General features: G+C 49.8%; 1 protein-coding gene across 1 annotated transcript in view; it reads right to left on the bottom strand.

Moving 5' to 3' along the window:
* Positions 1-21,635, bottom strand: part of HOMER2 (homer scaffold protein 2) — a gene marked incomplete at both ends in the record, with an annotated part of 76,540 nt that overhangs the window by 26,289 nt on the left and 28,616 nt on the right. Inside the window, 1 exon segment of the mRNA XM_080808471.1 lies at positions 7,006-7,162. Coding sequence (XP_080664597.1) covers positions 7,006-7,162 — 157 coding nt within the window.

Genomic DNA, 21,635 nt, shown 5'->3' with positions numbered 1-21,635 from the left:
TCACGTGATCCCAGAAAGCCAACCCCGGTCACCTCCCAATTACCAGAATTCTGGGAGGGCAAAGCAATCATGAGACTCATTCAGAACCTGATTCGTTCTAGATCTTTGTGCTCCTGTGCCTCTAAGTCAGCCTCCAGAACCCCTCCCCAAAGCCCTCTTAAAAGGCAGAGGACAGAGGCTGAGCAGAGTACAGGACACACCTCCGGAGCTCGCCCCAAACACGCTGTCCCAGGGTCAGTCAGGCTGGAATAACAAAGGCGAGGACCCCTGGTATTTCTTTACAGTGTAATAATTCCTAATGCACTTTTTCACACAGTCTTCTATCTCATCCACATTTTTACAGATGGGAAAACTGAGGCTCAACAAAGTCAAATGACACATTCAAGGTCACACAGCTAGTAAGTGGTTAAAAGGAATATAAAGCATGTACTACTTACAGAGCAAGGACAAACAAGAGCTGTATCCTGCTGGGGGTTCATTTAGCTTCTCAAACCTGTAGACTCAATTTTCTTTCTTTCTTTCTTTTGGAAAATTCTCAACCATTCTATGAACACCACTTCTGCTCTGTCTTCTCTGCTGTCCTCCGGGACTCCAAGTACACATATGCTAGACCTCCTGAGTGTGCCCAACACAGTTCATGTTCCTACCGGTTCTTATCACCCTGATTCTTGGTTCTCTCTGTTTCAATCTGGATATGTTCTATCGGTCTGTCCTCCAGTTCACTAATCCTGGCTCCTGAGAGAACCCATCTGCTGCTAAACTGAGTCACTGAACTCAATTTTAGACTCTGCATTTTTTTTAGTTCTAGAATGTTCATCTGATTCTTTAAAAAAAAATGTCTAAGTCTTTGGGGGATATCCTCCTTCCTGTCATCTACTTTGTCCATTTTCCCCTCTATTTCCTTGAAGATAATAATCATAGTTCTTTAGAAATCCTCGATGCTGACTCTAAACTCTGGATTGTGCTGGAACCTGCTTCTACTATCTGGGTTTTGCTTCTCTTGATTCTAGGCCTACGGTCTTGCCTCTCTGGGTGTCCAACCTTTTTCAACGTATGGCGGGAAACGGGTATGAAAGGACTTGTTAGGGTTCCACGTGACATTGTTGCCTACAAAGAGCGTTTCCCCCCTTGTCTGCTGGGCAGGTAGGAATACAGGAAATCCCTATTTCGCTCTGGGACCGAGCTAGGTCAGGGCCCAGTTTCCGGTCTGGTGAGACTCCCTCCGCCTCTGCCTCACCCCTGCTTCCAGGGCAGGCCCTCTAGGGCTTTCCCCTGGGGGTCTGGCAGGTCTCTATCTCCACTTCCCCGAGAGATTTCAGGAGATTCGGTTCTGTTTGTCAGACGTCTCAGCTTTGCTCTGAGGCCTTCCAAATTTTAACTTCCAAATCTGGCAAACCTCTGCAGGAGAAACTGGCCATGTGTCTGGGCCGCTCATCCCCCAGTCTCTCATTCTAGCTCCCAAGTCCCTGCTGCTCTGCTTTTCCCAGGGGCCAAGCGTGGATTTTCAGCCTCTACCTCCCGCCACACCAGCAAGTGCCCTCGCCGGAGGAGGAAGGTAGAGACGCCCCGCGGTGATTCCCCCACTCTCTCTGGGGCTCTCATGCCTTTGCTGTTCCCTTCTAGACCCCTTGGGCAGTTCTTCGCTTTCTAAGCACTGTAAATAAGAGGGGAATTTCACTCGACCCTCAGAAACATTCAGCCTGTCCCTGTAGGCCCACGCGCACCTGCCGTTCAGCCACCATCTCGTGGGGAAGCCAGCCGTGGCCTGAAGCCCCTCCGGCCCCCACTGCTCCCCACCCTGGGGGCTTCTCTCCTCCCCCAGCAGCGTCCACCTGCAGCCTGGTCTGGCAAAAGCTCACAGCAGAAAAGAGCTGCCAACTGCCATTGTCATTGTCATCGCTGAGCGGTCCTCACCTCTCTGGAATTTTAGTCCCTTGTGTTCACGGTGTTTCTATGGTTTCCTTCCTTCCTCCCTTCCTGCAGTTTCCTGATGCCTTCCTTCCTTCCTTTCTTTTTAAGATTTTGTTTATATGAGAGAGAGAGAGAGACAGAGCACAAGCAGGGGGAGCAGCAGACAGAGCGAGAGGGAGAAGCAGACTCCCCGCTGAGCAGGGACCCCCCCCCCAAGGTGCGGCTCGATCCCAGCACCCTGAGATCATGCCCTGAGCCGAAGGCAGAGGCTTAACCCACTGAGCCGCCCGGGCGTCCCCCCTCCAATGCCTTTCGACTGCCATTATCTGGGCTCTGCTGTCAGCTGCCAGAGGACCACCGCGCGCCAGAATGTGTATAATTTACTCAAAAACGCAAGTGCTGACTCTGGGAAAGTTCAGAAAGATGCAATTTTCTATGTGTCTCAGGTGACATTTTCTGCTGTGGGAAGCATGTAACTTGCACAGGGTGCTGTTTATCTCAGGAGGCAAACCCGTACTGCGAGGCACCCATCTGGCTCGTTCGCGGGACTTCAGCGGGTGGGTCCGATCGGCGGCGGACGCTCCTCAGATCTCCCCGTGCCCGCTCCGAGCAAGGATCCCAGACCCCCAAACAACTGCCCAGCTCACTGCTCCCTTTCTGTCACCCATGCGCAAATGAGTCAGCGGGGAGGTGTCACCCAGCCTGTGATTTAGTTCCTGACCCAGGCCGCAACCCCCTTATTCTCTTGTCTCACAAGAGAAGGTCCATTCATCTGCCCAGAAGTCAGCCGCCCTGTGCCCTAGGTCCCTTCCTCACCCACCTCCAGCGGCTCCTCCCACCCACACACCTGTGCTGGGCCCCCACCACCACAAACCATCTCTGAATTCCAGTGGCGTCCCATGGCCGGGTTCCCACTCTGCAAGTGACTCCCCAAATCGACAGGTCCCCCACACCAACCCTGAGCTGGCTCTGTTCCGCAGCTCCGGGGTCAGCCCCCCTCCCCTCCACACACACCCCCCCACCTGATTTCTCTTAGCTGCCTCATTTGGCTCGCACCCCACCACACCGCCACCGCCTTCAGAAACTGCAGAGCTGGATGACAGAGCGGCTGACACTTTGACAAGTCCCTAAAAGCCCAGCTAAGAGGACTAAAAGCACTTTCTCAAAGCAAGTCATTTTATCTATATTTAAGCCCAATATATCCTTGGATAACTCAACCGACACCAGTGCAAACCCGGCTCGAGGACAGCAGATGAAGTGACAGCATCGACAGATGAAAGAAAGCAGGTCAGCCTGATGCACCACCCCCAGCGGGACATCCCGGCACGAGGCGCGGCGATTCCAGCGCGGAAGCCCAGAGAAGGGAAGAGGTAATTCAACGGCAGTAGCACCATGTCTCCCGGAAGAAAATAATAATAACAACAACAACAACAACAACAACAACAACAACAATAATAAAGGCACGCTGCAGATATTCGCTCATCAAACACAAGCTGCCTACCTACTGGGTGCCAGGCACTGCCACGCATGCTCCGCACTCAGCAGAACCCTGCCCTGTCTCCTCCTGCTTGCTTAGAGGAGAGAACCAGCCCCTGCCTGGCTTTAGACGTCTTTGCCACACCAGCTACGGCTGTCCAAGCACGGAAGAAGACACGCGAGGCTCGTGTGACATCTGCTGCAACCCAGGCACTGGGCAGCGGGTGTCCCGGGGTCTGGCCACAGGCGCCGGCCTCACTTGGCAATGAGGCCTGCCAAGCCTCACTGGCGGTGCAAAACTGGGCTGGGTGACAGCCTGTCCTCGACCTCCACCGTGCAATGAGGACTTCTGGGCTCCCTTCCTAGGTAGGAGGAAGGGTTGTGACAACTGGAAGGAAAAGACACAGGATCGAGGCGCCCGGCCAACGTCACCTGCAGTTTTTGCTCTGCTGAGAGAACGCGGCTGAAGGGGGGGCTTCTGTCTTAGCACAAGGAGCCTCGGCCAGAGATCAGGAGGAGCACGAGGCTCTCCCAACGTCCCTCGAGGACATTCCGATGGAGGCTTCTCTGTGCCTTCTGCTTTGGGGGCTCCGAGGAGCAAGAAGCGTCCACCAGGCCCCAGTCCACTGCTCAAACCCCCAGTCCCCTGCTTCCGAGGGCTGCTGGCCTACAGGCAGAGGGTGGGACAGGCTTCAGGCAGGAGAGGGGAGCCCGTCAGAAGGCTACTAAAATTCTGAGCAAACAAAAGGTGCTCAACATCCCTCTTCCTTAGCAAAATGCAAATTAAAACCACAGTGAGACAGCACCTCACACCTGTCACAATAGCCGGGACTGAAAAGACAAGAGGGGTGTCTGGGTGGCTCAGTCCGTTAGGTATCTGACTCTTGGTTTCGGCTCGGGTTGTGATCTCAAGGGTCATGGGATGGAGCCCCCCATCAGGCTCTGTGCTCAGCAGGGAGTCTGCTTGGGGTTCTCCCCCTCTGCTCTGACTTCTCTCGCTGTCAAATAAATAAATCTTTTTTTAAAGATTTTATTTATTTATGACAGAGAGAGCGAGAGAGGGAACACAAGCAGGAGAGGGAGAAGCAGGCTCCCCGCTGAGCAGAGAGCCCGATGTGGGGCTCGATCCCACAACTCTCAGATCATGACCTGAGCTGAAGGCAGATGCTTAACAACTGAGCCACCCAGGTGCCCCTCAAATAAATAAATCTTAAAAAAAAAAAAAAAAGAAAAAGACAAGAAACAACAGGTGTTGGTGAGGATGTGGAGGAAAGGGAACCCTCGTGCACTGTTGGCAGGAACGTAAACTGGTGCAGCCCTTGTGGAAAACAGTATGGAGGTTCCTCAAAAAATCAAAAATAAAATTACCATACGATCCAGTCATCCACTATTGGGTATTTACCCAAAGGAAATGAAAACACTAATTTAAAAAGATACGCACCCCTGTGTTTCCCGGGCATTATCTACAGTAGCCAAAGACCGTGCGGGAGCAGCCCAGTGTTCGCCCCCGATGAACGGGCAAAGGGCGCGGGGCGCAGGCGCACAACGGAGCATCCCTCAGGCGTGAGAGAACGCGCTCTCCCCACCTGTGACAGCGTGGATGGACCTAGAAGGAGTCAGGCTACAGGAAGCAAGTCAAAGGCAAACGCCGTATGACTTCCCTCACTGGTGGAATCCGGAAAACAAACGGACCAACAAAACCAGAACGAACGCATGGTTGTCAGAGGGGAGGCAGGTGGGAGGGAAGGAGGAAATCTGTAAGGGCCACTGAGAGGTGTCAACTTCCGGCTTTAAGATAAATGAATGAGTCGTGGGGACGAGAAGTACAGCATAGGGAATACGGTCAGTAATCCCGTAAAAATGTTTGTTGGTGACCGACGGTGACTACCCTTCTCGTGAGGAGCAGCGGGCGAGGGACGGAACTGTCCAACACACGGGGCGCCTGAAGCCCAGACAACACTGCGGGCTAATTATACTCCAATTAAAAAAAAAAGACTTGGGTGCCTGGTGGTTCAGTGCGTTAAAGCCTCTGCCTTCGGCTCAGGTCATGATCTCAAGGTCCTGGGATCGAGCCCCGCACCGGGCTCTCTGCTCAGCAGGAAGCCTGCTTCCCCCCCACCTCTGCCTGCCTCTGCCTACTTGTGATCTCTCTGTCAAATAAAGAAATAAAAAAATCTTTAAAAAAAAAAAAAGACCTTCAGGACAAGTTATGGTCTTAAAACACTAGGTATAAATGTGAGGCACTTCAAAAGCAGACTCACTGACCAACTAAAAAGGGAATGAATTTGTGCTTTTCTTTCTTTTTTTTCCAGCTTAAACTGATAGGGAATGAAAATGGGGAGGCGGTTTAGAGGGCAAATGGAATTCTCCTTCAAATACAGTGAATTTCATTTTCTTCTTTTATAAGTGACTTTGTTAATTTATCTAATTGTTCTAAGTAAACTACCTCCAAAATGGTGCTTGAACTCGATCCCAAGATCGAGAGTCGCACACTCCACTGACTGAGCTGTCTGGGCGCCCCAGATACACTGAGTTTAGGGTGACAGCAGATAATGGAAATTATAAAACTGTCCAGCGGGATGAACATTGACTAAAGACAGAAAAGAAATTATAAAGCCTCAAATCTACTTTTTTTTTTGTTAACTTGGCGATACTTCTGTTGCTATCCCTTCTTTACTCTGCCACCATAGCAACGTGGCAAAAATATCAAGGAAGACAGCAGAATAATACAAATACCTGGGGAAAAAGGTATTTCAAGAAATTCTCCAAAATCTTTTAATCAGATTTGATCGCTAGGAATAATAACATAAAAACCACACTAGATATAACACCTATCTAGTTATAATTGTTGGGACGTGTGCAATATGCCAGCATTCTCATGCACGCTAGCAGAACAGACTCTGCAGAAAGCAATTTGGTCACAGTGGTCACATGCCAGGAATCAATGGTTACTATCTCAGCCTACCGTATTTCTTCCAGGAATCAAGCCTAAGGAAATACCCAAAAGAAAGCAATAGGTACGTGATGAATGAGTGGGAGAATTTGTTGTATAAAGATGCTCATTATCTAGACCAGGAAAAAACTGGAAGCCACGAACATAGGCAACCATAAGGGGAGAGATTAAAAAGAATGCAGGACCGTAGTGGAACTGTTACACGAGCATTAAAATGCTAGTTACGAAGACAATGTGGTAACAGGGAAATCTTCTTTTTTTTTTCTTCCTCATTTGTCATAATTTTAAATGGGAAAAAAAGAAAAGGCAGGGCATGGATTAGACCAATGTCATGATTAATACAGGAACAAACACCTGTGTAACGTGGCAGGATTTGCGTGCATCCTTTCTCCACCACTTTGAAACATAGCGTACTGACCTTTTTTTCTAAGATTTTACTTATTTATTTGAGAGAGAGAGGGGGAGGGAGAGAGGATCTGAAGCAGACTCTGCACTGAGCACAGAGTCCAATGCGGGGCTCGATTCCAGGACCCTGAGATCACAACATGAGCCAAAACCAAGAGTCAGACGCTTAATGGACTGAGCCCCTGGGGCGCCCCCGTATCACACGGTTCTTGCTGACAAGGCAGGGACTGGGAATGGTGACATCAGCCTCCGGGTGGTACCTTGGCTCCGTCCACGCTGATGATGCGATAGCTGTTCCGGGTGACATCGTAGAAGTAGGAAACGGTGACCGCCTGCTTGCTCGCTGGCACCCAGTTCTTCTTGGTGCTGGGGTCGATCTGGAAGACGTGCGCCCGCGTGGTGAAGATGGGCTGTTCTCTGCGGGAGGAGAGGAGGGCGCGTGAGGGTCAGAGCAGGACTTCGCGCGGTATTTAGGACTTCGCGCCCCACCTCCTGCGGGCCCCAAAGATCTCAACGGCTTATTGGGAGAGATGCATATACAGGAGGACAAATAAAATAAGACAAGGGGGAAGGAGAGAGGCCAGCACGGGAGCCACGGAAACCCACCCCCCGCGGGCTGCGGGCAACTGGCAAGGAGCGACTCGCCCTACGTGCGGGTCCCGAGTCCTCGCTTCCTGTCGAGCGTCCCGGTCCTGTCTGACAACCTGCTGGCGTGCTCGGGTTGCTGCAATACATTTCTTTCGGAGGATCTTGCCACGACTTTAGGATTTACAATTTGCAACTTCGTATTATATTTCTAGTAAGTACTTCTCAAATTCGCAGCATTTTACCCAAGACACGTTCGCTCACAATGGACGGAGCCTTAAAGTTTCATGTTCCCAACTTAGAAATCTTTGGAGGTCCAGGCGCTTAATTCAGGAAATCCTTTCCTTTTGCTATTCTTGCCTCTGTAGGGTTGTTGCTCTTTGGCTCCTGTGAATTCTTAACATGACTATCAACCAAATGGACACAGGAGCCAGGTTTCTTTCTGGAAAGTGGGGAATTGTTTTGATCTTGACAATAAAGCATCAAGAAATAAAGCAGATGGATAAAAATCTGAAACCGATACCACAGCATTTCAATCTGTAAGGTACCTAACTCACAAAGTAATGTAAAAGGAGACACAAACTCATTACAAAATAGACTTAATTTTAATGAAAGGGTTTTCGGGCAAACTGGCTCAAAAATCCTTTAAGTGTTCCAAATACGATCACACAGGGGCGGGGTGGGGGGGAAGCAGCTCCCAGCAGGTAAAAGTGGCCCCACTGTTCATGAGATGCCTCAAGTCTACTTGTTGTTGTTGTTAACTTGGTGATACTTCTGTTGAAGTATCATGTTCATGAGATTTAATGAGCATTTATTAGAGATAAAAACAAAACCAAAAAGTAACTCAAAACAAATTAACTTTTAACATCCTTACAGTGTCCAAAGGGGTGGCATAAAATATAGGACACTCAGTGAATACAAAAAAAAAAAAAAATCAAAGGGAGAAAGTGAATTTCAAGTGTTCTGGTCTCCAGATGGAGTGGTTTTAGGCAAAGCAGTCTTTGAACCTATTCTGCCTAGATGAGGCTCATTACTGGAAAGAAAGCTCTTTTAGAAGAGAAACGTCTTCCTAGAAGCAATTTATTATTTGAGCCTCCTGCAAAGAATACTATCGCCAGAAACATCAGCATCAACCATCAGTTGTGGCTGCAGACCCCTTTCCATGACCGCTCTTCCAGGAGAACAAAAGCCAAGGGCATGCTACTTGTGCTAACTCAATGCAGTGGGTTCAAGAGGCCAGCTTTCCAGAAGAACCAATGGAAGCATTCCTTGCCCGCACCCCTGAAACCTCCCTTCTAGATCCCAGAGCAGGACAAGCCCCTCTGGGGGCGTGGATCACTCGGATGTCTGTCTTCCCTCAACCGTGGTTAGGTTTACCCACCATCCTGAGCCTAAACTGACACCCTTCCAGCCACAGGGTGACAGGACGTAGAAACAAAAGGAACATTCCCCCTGCAATTTCCCGCAACTGTCGTCACCAGGGGAGCCAGCCTGTGGGGGAGCCCGTGTGCCCATGACTGCCGCGCTCTTCGTCAAGTCCCCGTGGGGAAGTCTGGCATCTGGGCCCCCAGCTGTGTTACTACCAGCCCAGGCACCGTATTTTGCTAATCATCGACGTACAGCACCAGAAAGGAAAACGCTTGCTCACACGGAATTCTGCAGATGCGAGAGGAGGCGACGGTTGAAAGGACAGTAACCACGGAAAAGAGTTGTAGAGGAATTCTGCAATGTATACAAATACCGAATCATGCTGTGTACTTAAAACTAAAATGATGTTATATGCTAATTATACCTCAATTAAAAAAAAATAATTGCGTTGTGCTAAAGTCTCTCTGCCGCCGTCCCTCCCCCGCAGGAACTTGGCTCTCAGGGACGGGCCTGGGGAGCTCCATTTTTAACAAGAGATCCAGGTGATTCTGATCCTCAGAGAAGCTGGGGAGAAACCCACAATGAGACATTAACAGGTGATCTAGACAAAAGACGGAAGAAGTGAGCCTATGGCCAGCATCCCTCCTCCGGAAAGACACAACGAGCTTTGAATGATTCCAGATCTTCCTCCCACAGCCTGAAGGGGACTGCGGTGAAACCGAGGACAGGATTTTGGGGGTGCAAAGAGTGGGGAGGCAGAAGTGCTCTGGGTAGAGATGGGGGGCGCGGGAAGCCCGTGTGGCCAAGCTGTCACGGACGTCAAGCACTCTGTGTCCCTGAGCCCGGCAGGAGAGAGGAAGTGAGGGAAGCAGGGAGACCAGAGACCAGGCGGGAAGGACAGGGAGGCTTCCTGACCGGGGATAAGCCAAAGCCAAGAGTCACCTGCGAAGCGGCTCGGCTCTGGGGATGGACCAAAGGTATGGTGGGCCGCCCTGGGGACCCCGGCCAGAAATGCAAGGATGTCAGAAGAGGACCATGGACCCAGCCGGCCACACCGTCCTTGGCTGCAGCCCGGGTCTCCCGTGGTCAGGCCTCTGCAGGGGGAGAGGCACAGGGAGAGGCCCTGGAAGGGGAGCTGCGGGGAGTCCCGCACCCCTGCTGAGGAGATCACCCGGGAGACCAGAGACCTGCATTCCTCAGTCCTGGGCAAGATGGGGCCAGTCTGATCGCAGCCTTGAACCCAGGAAACTGCTCACAGGACTGGGATTTCCACATGAATAACCACGTCTGAGGCCAGTGGGGAGTTCTAATGAATTCTTCTAAAATTCACAAATCTAATGGTGTTTAAAGAAAAGGAGGAAGAAAGAATTTAAAAAGTCGGTATTTACTGAGTCCTTCCACCTGCCATGTTTTACCCGTGACCTCTCCTTTAGGATCATAAAGATCCTTTGCGGGAGGTGTGCAGGTGGGGAAATGGGGGCTCGGAAAGGCCAAGGACCTGCCTTGGGTCACACGGTAAGTGACAGATCTGAGACGTGAAAGCAGTTCCAAGGGACATGGTCACCTTCCTCTTAATCATTACGCTCCACTCTTTCGGAAAGAATAGCTTTCTGTAAGACGCAGCTCTTGATGTGGTTCTCAGTGATCCCCACCTCCTGGTAATTATGCCCTTATGGAACCCCCTCCCTCCCTGCCCCGAGCTTGATGATGGTGGTGGTGGAGGGACCTGTGACGTGTTTTAACCAAAAGAGTACAGCAAAGGTGATGGGATGTCATTATACAAGTAAGCTACACAGGGTTATGATGTCTGTCTCGCTAGCAGATTCTCTTGACTCTCTTGATGGCTTTTGGTGAGGCGCGTTGCCATGCTGGGGAGACCCACAGTTGCAGGAACTGAGAGTGGCCTCCAGCCAACAGCCAGAGGAAAACTGAGGCCCTAAACTGAGGCCCTCCGCCCAACACCCTCTGGGGAACTGGAATTCTTTCAACAACCACTTGGAAACTCAGGGGTCAGATCTCTCCTGAGACCCCCACCCCTTGTTGACACCTTAAAGACACTCCTAAGAGACCCGGAAGCAGAGGACGCAGCTAAGCCACGCCCAGACTCTGGACCCAGAGAGAGTCCTTTGTTTTAAGCCGCTAAGTTGGTGGGAACTTATTACCCAGCAAAAGAGAACTAATACCTCGACCTTCATAGAAAGTCTACTACATATCACAACTCCTTACATCGTGATGGGCAAATCGGAGAAGTCTATAAACCTCGCCCCAAAATTCAGAAACGCAGATTCCCAGCTCTGAGAGATCATCTTGCCTCACCTGAAAAAGCAAAAACGCTGGAACTAGGACACAGGATTCAGTTCCGATAAGTGTGCAAGTCAGTATAAATAGAAAAATTCAAGAGAAGCAGAACTTTCCGACCCAGGAGGCCGCCTTTCCCTCCCAGCAGGGAAGAGCTGAAGAGAGTGTGTATCAGAGAACAGAAACTACCTTCATACCCAATTTTATTCTCTTTTCTTTGGTGTTCGATGCTTAGGGAGTGGATTTCAAAAATACTCCCAGTCCTTCTCCAGTGTTTTAAATAGAAAGCAGATGTTTCCGGATGGCGAAACGTTGCTTTAGGCAGACAATATAACCCACTGTTCCCTCGCACAGTCTTTTTAGAGCTGAATAAACACCAATTGCTGCTCATTGAACACATTTTGGAACCTGACAGTAATTGTCCCCGAGAATAATTAGACACTCTGTGCAACATATGTATGTTTGGAATATGAAACCCACTCAGCAGAGACACCACTCCTGCTCTAAATGGTTTCTGGCTCCGTGTAAGAGAATTCTGCAAAGAACTGGCAGGACTAATTTTTGCAGGGGGAAAAAAAAATAAAAAGAAAAATGATGTTTTTAATTTATCGTCACCCTCCACGTGCAACGGCGATGCTCGACCCCACGCTTTTCCGGATACGGGTCTGTGAAACCTCACGATTCTTATTATTCCTACTTCTGCTTGGCTTGAATGGAAACCAAACCATCCAGACAGTATTTTGCAGCTGTTTAAACAGTGTTTCATGGTCTCATAGGAAGCCCTGGCTAGCTTTTCTACCTTGGGTCTCGAACCCCTCCAGATATCGATCACTTGGCACCAAAAGAAACGCTCGCTGCCAAGCTCGACAGATTAAGGTAAGGCACGGTCCCCCCCCCCGTCGCAAAGGCCTTCCCTGGCTCTGGGCCCCATCGGACACGCTCCAGGTGTGTTAGGATGTCCCCCCAGCCCGGACCACCTGGCCCTGCTCCTCACCTGTCAGCATTTCCAGGTGCGCCAGCCCATGCCCTGTCTTGAGCCTAAACATCCCACCCTCTTCGAGAGTCAGAAGACCTCCTCTTCGTCCTTCACGTGCTGTCACGGCCTCCTGAGATGTCCCATCTGCGCCCCAGGACATGGACCCTGGACTGAGTGTCTGTCACAGGTACCAGCAATGTGGTCTCTCCTGACTCCGAGGCAGGTTGGTTATTAACCTGGTTATTAACCAGGATGGTTAATAAGGCCCTTCGCAGGGATGCCTGGGTGGCTCAGTCGGTTAAGTCTCTGTCTTCGCCTCGGGTCATGATCCCAGGGTCCTGGGATCGAGTCCCGCATCGGGCTCCCTGCTCAGAAGTGAGCCTGCTTCTCTCTCCTCCTCTGCCTGCCACTCTGCCTGCTTGTGCGTGATCTCTCTCTCTGACAAATAAATAAATAAAATCTTTAAACAACAACAAAAAAATAAGGCCCTTGGCAGACAGGGTCAAGCCTCCAAAGACGAGGACACAGAGTGGGTGACAAAGGAAATAACGGGCAGAAGATCCGTCTAGTGCATGCTCCATGCGAAGACTCGAACTCATGACTGCATTATGGCTCTCCTTTCATACCAACCCCCGTAATAAATACAACAGAGTGAAGTTACTGTTATTTGCAGCTAACATAACTGCACACCTACAGTGCCCAGGAAAATCAACTGAAAAAGTGAACACGAATAATAAAGTTCAGTAAGATGGTTAGTTACAAGATTAACAAAAAATAAAGTCAACAGCCTTCTTCTAGATGCAAACAACCTCGCAGGTGATGTAACAGATTTTTAAAGATCCCTTCAAGAGCACCAAACAGAAAGATACCATTTCTAGAAATCTATAGAAGTGTGCAAGATCTGCCCCAAAAACATCAAGACAAGAATTTCTAAAGGCACAGAAAAGCAGACTTTAATAAATAAGACACATTCTATTCTTAAATAGGAAAAGTCAATATAAAGATATCAAATACTCTTGGGGCTCCTGGGGGGCTCAGTGCGTTAAGCCTCTGCCTTCAGCTCAGGCCATGATCTCAAGGTCCTGGGATCGAGCCCCGCATGGGGCTCCCTGCTCAGCAGGGAGTCTGCGTCTCCCTCTCGCTTTCCTTTGTGTGTGCTCTCTCTCTTTCAAATAAATAAAGTCAGTCTTTAAACAAAAAAAATGTCAAGGACCCCTAAACTAATCCATGCATCTGTCACAATATCAACAGGAGTATCTTGAGAACCAGACGGGGCTATTTGTGTGGGAAACTTGCCCTATGAAGACAGCCAGGAAAATTCTGAAAATGAAGAGCAGGGAGAGTCAGCCCTGTCGGATAATGAAATACTTAATTGTAGAGTCCAGCACGTGAAACAGGGAGGTATCGAGCAAAGAAGTAAATTAATGGAACTGAACAACCAACTTAGAAACAGAAGCCCAAGGAATTCAGCACATGATGTAGGTGGTACTTCTCATCCGTGCGGGGCATGGGAGTCGCCCCACATACCCTGTTACGACAAGGGGTTAGCAACTCTCTGAGGAAAACCCGCACCTGCTGGACCCTAGCCAGAAGCCTGTGTCCACGCCTGGTCTGAGCCCTGCCAAGTGAGTCATGGCAGACCCGGTCTATCAAGGTTATTTCTGCCTGCCCCCAAACTGCCCAGATTAACACAACCGATTAAGGAGAGAGCTCACATAAGTCACATCTGTCACCAGTCCTCCACGGACTAGGGATTCCCTTTTCGGGTCACATTTACATCAGAGAACAGAATAAGGCAAGTGACCCTGATGAATGCTGATGGGTTTTGTTGATGACACTGCCTTAGGTCCCAGAAGGCTTGACAGTTTCTCGGGAGCCCTCCACACACATTCTCTGTGGGTCCTCCTCTGATGTGGGGTTGACCAAGTTCCGGGACAGGGTCACAGGCTGCGGGGCTGCCCTGGATCAGATCCACTCCCATGTGCTCTGGGAAAGGATCAGGAGTCTCCCACAGTGGGGGGGGATCCCGACAGTGAGGAGGGGAAGAGGCAGAGTTTCAGAAAATCAAAGCTGATATGGAAGGCAAATACTTACATGGGATACCGTGGGGGGCTCTTCTGAGGACGAAGGATAAGAAAACAGATTATGGGAAGACAAGACCAAGGGCAGGAACAAGAGAGAACATAAAACAAAACTCACCAGGGTGACAAGCGAAAGGGACATAAGGGACGCTTCTGGGGTACCGGTGATGTTCTGTACCTTCCTCGGGGTGATGCTTACATCATCACGCTCACTTTGTAAAAACTCACTGAGCTGTACACGTATAATTTATGGATGCACTTTTCTGTATATATATTATAACTAAAAAAATTTTCCTTAAAAATACATCTTATGCAAAACTGACAAAAATGATGATACACCAGAAATAAATCTGGTTAAAGAACTGTTTTTTTTTTAAACCCACCTCTCTGAAAACTATAAAACACTGATGAAAGAAACTGAAGATATCACATGAACATTCCATGCGCATGGATTAGAAAAACAAATATTGTTAAAACATCCTATTATCCAAAGCAACCTATCCGTTTAAGGCAATCCCCATCAAAATACATTTTTCAACAGAACTAGAACAGACAATCCGAAAATCTGTGTGGAACCACAGAAGACCCTGCAAAGCCAAAGCAATCTTGAAAAAGCAAAGCAAAGCTGGCGGCATCACAACTCCTGACTTCAAGCTCTATCACAAAGCCGTCGTCATGAAAACAGTATGGTGCCGGCACAAAAGCAGACACACAGATCAGTGGAACAGAACAGGAAACCCAGAAATGGACCCTCGACTCTACGGTCAACTCATCTTCAACAATGCAGCAAAGAATATCTAACGGGAAAAAGACAGTCTCTTCTACAAATGGTTTGGGGAAACTGGACAGCCTCATGCAGAAGAATGAAACCAGACCATCACTGTCTTTTACCACGCACAAAAGTAAACTGAAAATGGATTAAAGACCCAAATGTGAGACCTGAAGCCATAAACATCCTAGAGGAGAGAACGTGCATTAATCTCTGACGTCATCCACAGAAGTATGTTTCTAGGTCTGTCTCCCGGGACAAGGGAAATAAAAACAAAAATGAATGGTTGGGACGACGTCAAAATAAAAATCTTCTGCACAGCAAAGGACACAACAAAACGAAAAGGCGACCCACTGGATGGGAGAAGATATTCGCACACAACGTATCCAATAAATGGTTAGTATCTGAAATCTATAAAGAACTTATTAACTCACCACCCCCAAAATGAATAATCCAGTTAAAAAACGGGCAGAAGACATGAACAGACATTTCTTCAGAGGTGACATCCAGATGGCCAACAGACTCATGGAAAGATCTTCAACCTCCCTCTTCTTCAGGAAAATGTAAATCAAACAACAATGGGAAACCACCTCACACCTGTCAGAACGGCTAAAATCAACAACACAAGAGACTAAAGGTGCTGGCGAGGATGCGGAGAAAGGGGAACCCCCTTGTGCTGTGGGTGGGAGTGCAAACTGGGGCAGCCACTGTGGAAAACAGTATGGAGGTTCCTCAAAAAATTAAAAATAGAGCTACCCTATGACCCAGGAATCCCACTACTGGGTATTTACTCAAAGAACACAAAAACACTAATTCAAAGGGATACATGCACCCTGATGTTTATAGCAGCAACACACACACACACACACACACACACACACACACACAGAGGAATATTATTCAGCTCTTAAAAAAGAGAATGGGGGCGCCTGGGTGACTCAGTGGGTTAAAGTGGGCTTAGGTCATGATCCCAGGGTCCTGGGATCAAGCCCCACATCGGGCTCTCCGCTCCACAGAGAGCCTGCTTCCTCCTCTCTCTGCCTGCCTCCCTGCCTACTTGTGATCTCTCTCTCTCTCTCTCTGTCAAATAAATAAATAAAATCTTTAAAAAAAAAAAAAGAATGGAATTGTGCAATTTGCAATGACATGGCTGGAGCTAGACAGTATTCTGCTGAGTGAGATAAGTCGGTCTGAGAAAGACAAATACCATATGGTTTCACTCCTATGTGGAATTGAAGAAACAAAGAAAAAAAGAGATGAACCAAAAAACAAACTGCTGGTGGCCAGGGAGGGGGCAAAACACGTGATGGGGACGCAGGAGGGCGCCCGTCCTGATGAACACTGGGCAGCGTACGGAAGTGTTTAATCACCATATTGTACACCTGACACTAATAGGACACTGTATGTGAACTGGAAATGAAATACACACTTTTAAAAACCCCACCTCATCATCAGTTACAATGTCACCCCATTTTCACGTGGGCCCCGTCTATCCCCGTCCAGACCCTCTCTCCCTCCTCCGCACATACACCCTCCGCTGCCCCCGCACCACTCTTCTGGGCCTGGCAGATGCGGGGGAAGAGGCCCTCCAGACGCCGCAGGTGTGCCCGGAGACAAGCCGGCACCACGGTGAGCACGGCTGCGGGAGCGGAGAGAGGAGACGAGGCCAGAGGCGGGCCCCGGCTGGATACCCACGGACGCTGACCGCCACACTACGGAAATGAGTCTCCGCCTTGGGGCCACCCTCTCCCACCTGGGCTCCATGGAAGGTTTATGTCAAGGCTGTGTTCTCTTCAAATACATTCCAAGAAATACGCGTGTAGGGAAAATGTGAAATGCATCTGGCTAGTTATTTTCTTCACCATGTGGTGTCACCTTTAGGAAATGGTATCCTCAGGGCACCTGGGTGGCTCTGTCAGTTAAACGTCTGACCTCAGCTCTGGTCATGACCTTGGGGTCCTGGATTGGCGCCCCATGGGGAGTCTGCTTCTCCCCCTCCCTCTGTCCCCTCCCTCTGCTCCTGCTCACTCTCTCTCCAATAAATAAATAAAATCTTTAAAAAAATAAAAAAGAAAGAAAAGAAAGAAATGGCATTCTCTACCCAAGACCGCTGGAAGTCATCTGGGAGGTGTGTGCTCGCCACACGCAAACTGACCGTCACCTCGATGGGCACCTTCTGTTCGTGTTTATCCTGCGGAAGGTATCCTGTCTTGGGATTTTAGCACATATTCATGATTTCATGCTGTGTGTGGCATACTGAGCATTTATGCTATCAAAACTCATTCCATCTGAATCTATGGTAGAAAAAAAAAGGGAGTTTTAAACAAAAAAGCAGAGTTTTATGATTCATGGACTGTGAACACCAAGCCAAGAATCAGATCACCCAAGTGATGATTTCTGAAAAGCCAGGTGGCGAGCTGCCCAAGTCGTAACGATTAATGAGTCCTGGGACGGCTAATTCAGGGGAGCCCCAAAGGAGGCTGGAGAAGCGGTCCATGCTCTTCCTCGTGCTCTAATATGTCTGGGCACAGAGTTCCTTACGACACTGCAACGACAACAAAATACAGAAGACTCGATGCCAAACGTGAGATGGGAATGTGACTTGGCGACAGTACGCCCCGTCACAGCAGACGGATGTTCTCAAAGGACCGGAAAACACATGCTCCTAACCTGAAATGCTGGGGACTGGCGTACCCGTCTGTAGTAAAGATGGGGAGAACGCGGCGTGACTGCTAATGGGCTCTGGGTTTCTTGGAGGAGGGATCAAAATGTTCTAAAATTAGATTGTGCTGATGGTTGCCCCAGTTCTGAATACAAAAAAAAAAAAAATCAGTGAATTGTATATTTTATAAAACTGACTTGTACTGTACTTGAGTTACGTCGCACTAAAATGGCTTTGGTGTGTGTTTGTTTGTTTTGTTTGAAGATCAACCGTGCGTGAGAACGGGCAGAAAGAAGACCCAGTGACGGAGTTTTCGGGCCGGGGCGGCTGAGAGGGACCCGCACGGTGCCGAGCCCGCCTGGCGTGCGGCCCGCCCAGCGGAAATGCCGGAGAGGACGCGGTCCCTTTCCGGGGCAAGTACCTCGAGGGGCCGCCTGGGTCGACGACACCACACAGAGAGCCCACAGGGAGAAAGGAGGGGACAGACGACCGAAGCAGGGACCCAGCCCAGCACCCAGCACCGGGCGGGAAGAGGAGCAAGGAGCAGGTCCTGAAATTCAAGGAAGTCCTCGGGCCACCCAGGCGGACGACCAGGGGCTCCACGTCCTCTAAAGGCCACCCGGCTGCTCTACCTTTTCTGAGAAAGGAAACAAAGGGACAGAAACCCGAGCGAGGGACTAACAAGATTTAAGAGTCCTTCTTGGTCTCAGGGCCATTCCAGGACACTTTGTCCCCGTCAGGGACAAGGCTGAAGACGTGGAGGGACTTCTTTTTTTATTTTTAATTTCTTTTCAGCGTAAGAGAATTCATTGTTTATGCACCACACCCAGTGCTCCGTGCAATCCGTGCCCTCCCTAATACCCTCCACCTGGTCCCCCAACCTCCCACCCCCCGCCCCTTCAAAACCCTCAGGTTGTTTTTCAGAGTCCATAGTCTCTCATGCTTCACCTCCCCTTCCAATTTCCCTCAACTCCCTTCTCCTCTCCATCTACCCTTGTCCTCTATATTATTTGTTATGCTCCACAAATAAGTGAGACCATGTAATACTTGACTCTCTCTGTTTGACTCATTTCACTCAGCATAATCTCTTCCAGTCCCATCCATGTTGCTACAAAAGTTGGGTATTCGTCCTTTCTGATGGAGGCATAATACTCCATAGTGTATATGGACCACATCTTCCTTATCCATTCGTCCGTTGAAGGGCATCTTGGTTCTTTCCACGGTTTGGCGACCGTGGCCATGGCTGCTATAAACATTGGGGTACAGATGGCCCTTCTTTTCACTCCATCTGTATCTTTGGGGTAAATACCCAGGAGTGCCATTGCAGGGTCATAGGGAAGCTCTATTTTTAATTTCTTGAGGAATCTCCACACTGTTCTCCAAAGTGGCTGCACCAACTTGCATTCCCACCAACAGTGTAAGAGGGTTCCCCCTTCTAGTGGAGGGACTTCTTGACAAGTCAGGAGGAGCTGCATCAGGGCCCTGGGGCAGGGGACGCTCGCCCTGCCTGTGCGACCTGGGGCCAGTCACCTCACTCTGAATCCCACCAGCCCAAGGGACTATGTGCAAAATGCTTGTCACGAACGGCAGCCTGGTAAAGGAAGGTTGTAAGTCGCTAGTGACGGCAGAGATCTCGTTGCGCGGAGGACCATCCCTTTCCCACCTTGGACAGCTCAAGTCGCCCGGACACCATCGAGCCGTCTCTCCTAAAAGCATCAAATTAAACAAAAAAATCTTCAAGAAGAGTAACTGTGTGTGTTCATAATTAAAAAAATTTTTTTTTCAAAGTTTAAAAGTCTGAGACTTGTTTTCTCCTTTGGTTGCAGCTAATTGCTTTCGTGGTTCACCCTTTTAGGTTCCTGCGTGGCCGCCGGGGGATTCTAGTCCCAGTTCAAGAAGCCAAACCCTCGTTCAGTGCATGGCTACTGCTCTGAATTCAGATTTGGGGGGAGAAAAGCTGTTTCTGTTTTCGTAGGACTTACTCTTGTTTAGAATGAAAAACGTGCGGTATGAAGAGGCTGGTGACTTGCCAAGTCCACTGCAGAAGATGTAAAACACGAAACCAAAGGTGCAGACACACCCCCAAAGGATGCCCCAATGCCTTCGTTTACACCATCGACTGACCTCTCGGGCTATTGCATTTTTTACGTATTACAGAAAACTTCATTTACAAACATAAGTGACAACTACAGAGTTGCCAGATTTGGCGTGTGCGTGCGTGCATGCACACACACACACACACACACACACACAAAATACAGGATTTTTGGTTGAACTTGAATTTCATATAAACCATGGACAGTTTTTACATTATTGAGTTATAATTTAGACACCACACAACTCCCCCTTGGGAAGTACGTGATTCTGTGAGTTTCGGTTTGCTCACGTAAGTGTGCAGCACCACCACTGTCTAATCTCAGAGCATTTTCAGCAGCTCCCCCCAAATCCTGTGCTCCTCGGCACTCACTCCCCCTTCCCCTCCATCCGCTCCAGTAACCACCGATGCACGCTCGGTCTCCATCGATCTGTCTTCCCCGGACACTTCCCATAAATGGAGTCACACAGTTCACGCGGGCCGTGTCTGGCCGTCCTCACCGAGCACAGCGTCTTCAAGGGTCACGCGTGATGGGCATGTCTCACTACCTCACCGGGTTCTGTGGGGGACACCAGTCGGCTGTACGGACACACTACACTTTGTCTCTCCGTCCTTCAGGAGATGGACATCTGTGTGGTTCCCACCTTTTGGCTCTTGTAAAGAATGCTGCTGTGAATTATTTGTGTCCTACCTTCGCATGGATGTGTGTTTTCTTAGCTCTTGGGTACGTCCGTAGGAGCGGAATTGCAGGGTCACAGGGCAGCTCTGGGGAGGGGCTGGAGCCTGGTTTCCGAGAGGCCGCACCACCCTGGGTCTGGTGACCACAACCCACGGTGACAGAATGTGTGCCTCCTCTGTGTTCCCACCACCTTCCTTGGTGGCTGCTGCTGAAGGAGGGAACCGAACCGCTTATTTCAAAGTCTTTTATGAACAGGAGAATTTTTTCTTGCTTTGAGAAATACAGAAAACACAGAGAGGTGGGGTTTAGAGAGAAGCAAGAAAGGGATTTGGGAAATTAGCGCAGCCAATGGTTTTTACTAAGGCAACCTCGGAAGACGCAGGCAAACCTGTAGACTGGCGGGGGGCACATTTCAAGGCCAGGAAGACGGCCTTCTGGGTTCTGCCCTTCTGTTTGTCTAGAGTGACCTGGACAGTTACAGCTCTGCATCCCTGTGCCCTGGGGTGGGGGGGGGTGGCTTATAGGAGCCCCCAATCCCCTGGGAGCACCTCCACTCTTCTCACCTTGCGTCTGCATCCTGCAGAGGCTTGAACTGCAAGGACAGGAGAGCTCCAGATCCTTCTAGAACCTCTTTTGTGCAGCTGGGAAAGCCCTGGCTGCTCCTGGCCACTCCTGGCCAGTGGTGTCTACCTGCAGGGGCCCAACAGTCTGACGTGGTACCCCCCGGCCCAGAGCCTGCAGCCCTCCTGTCCCCAGATCTCAGCCACTGTCCTCACTTCGGGCATCTCACCCCAGCAAGGAGCGTGCGGGGCCACCCTCCCTACAGCCCACGTTCAGCAGTCATCTACGGACAGCCAGTCGACCACATCGTCAAGCTCTGCAAGTCTTAGGAAACTGTTCTTGCCCCAGCCCCCTGCCCGGACCCTTGGTCCAGACCCCCAGGCACAGGGTCCCCACACAGCACAGGTCCCGGAGGCCGCGGGGGCCATCTCTTTGTTGTCACTTATCCAGAAAGCATGCGGGGCTTACGGAAGAAAGTTTGCTGCTCCCCGCCAGAGGTAAACATAGAATCATCCTAGGACCTGGCAACTCTCGGCACACACCCAAAAGAACTGAGAGCAGGGACTCACACAGAGGCTCGGACACTCCCGCTCACGGCGGCCGGTTCACAGCAACAGGCAGGAGGCTGAAACAGCCCACGTGTCCACTGACGGATGAGCGGGTAGACATGCAATGGAACAGCATTTAGGCATCAAAGGGATGACATTTTGATACACGTGACAACACAGGTGAACCCTGAAAATAAAGCTAAGTGAGATAAGCCAGCCACCGAAGGATAAAAACGGTATGGTTCCACTTCCGTGACCCAAACAGTCA

Source organism: Martes martes, assembly GCF_963455335.1.
Source record: "Martes martes genome assembly, chromosome: 7".
NCBI classification, from domain to species: Eukaryota; Metazoa; Chordata; class Mammalia; order Carnivora; family Mustelidae; genus Martes; species Martes martes.
Note: the sequence above shows the minus strand (reverse complement) of the source record. Positions and strands in the feature narration are given on the sequence as shown.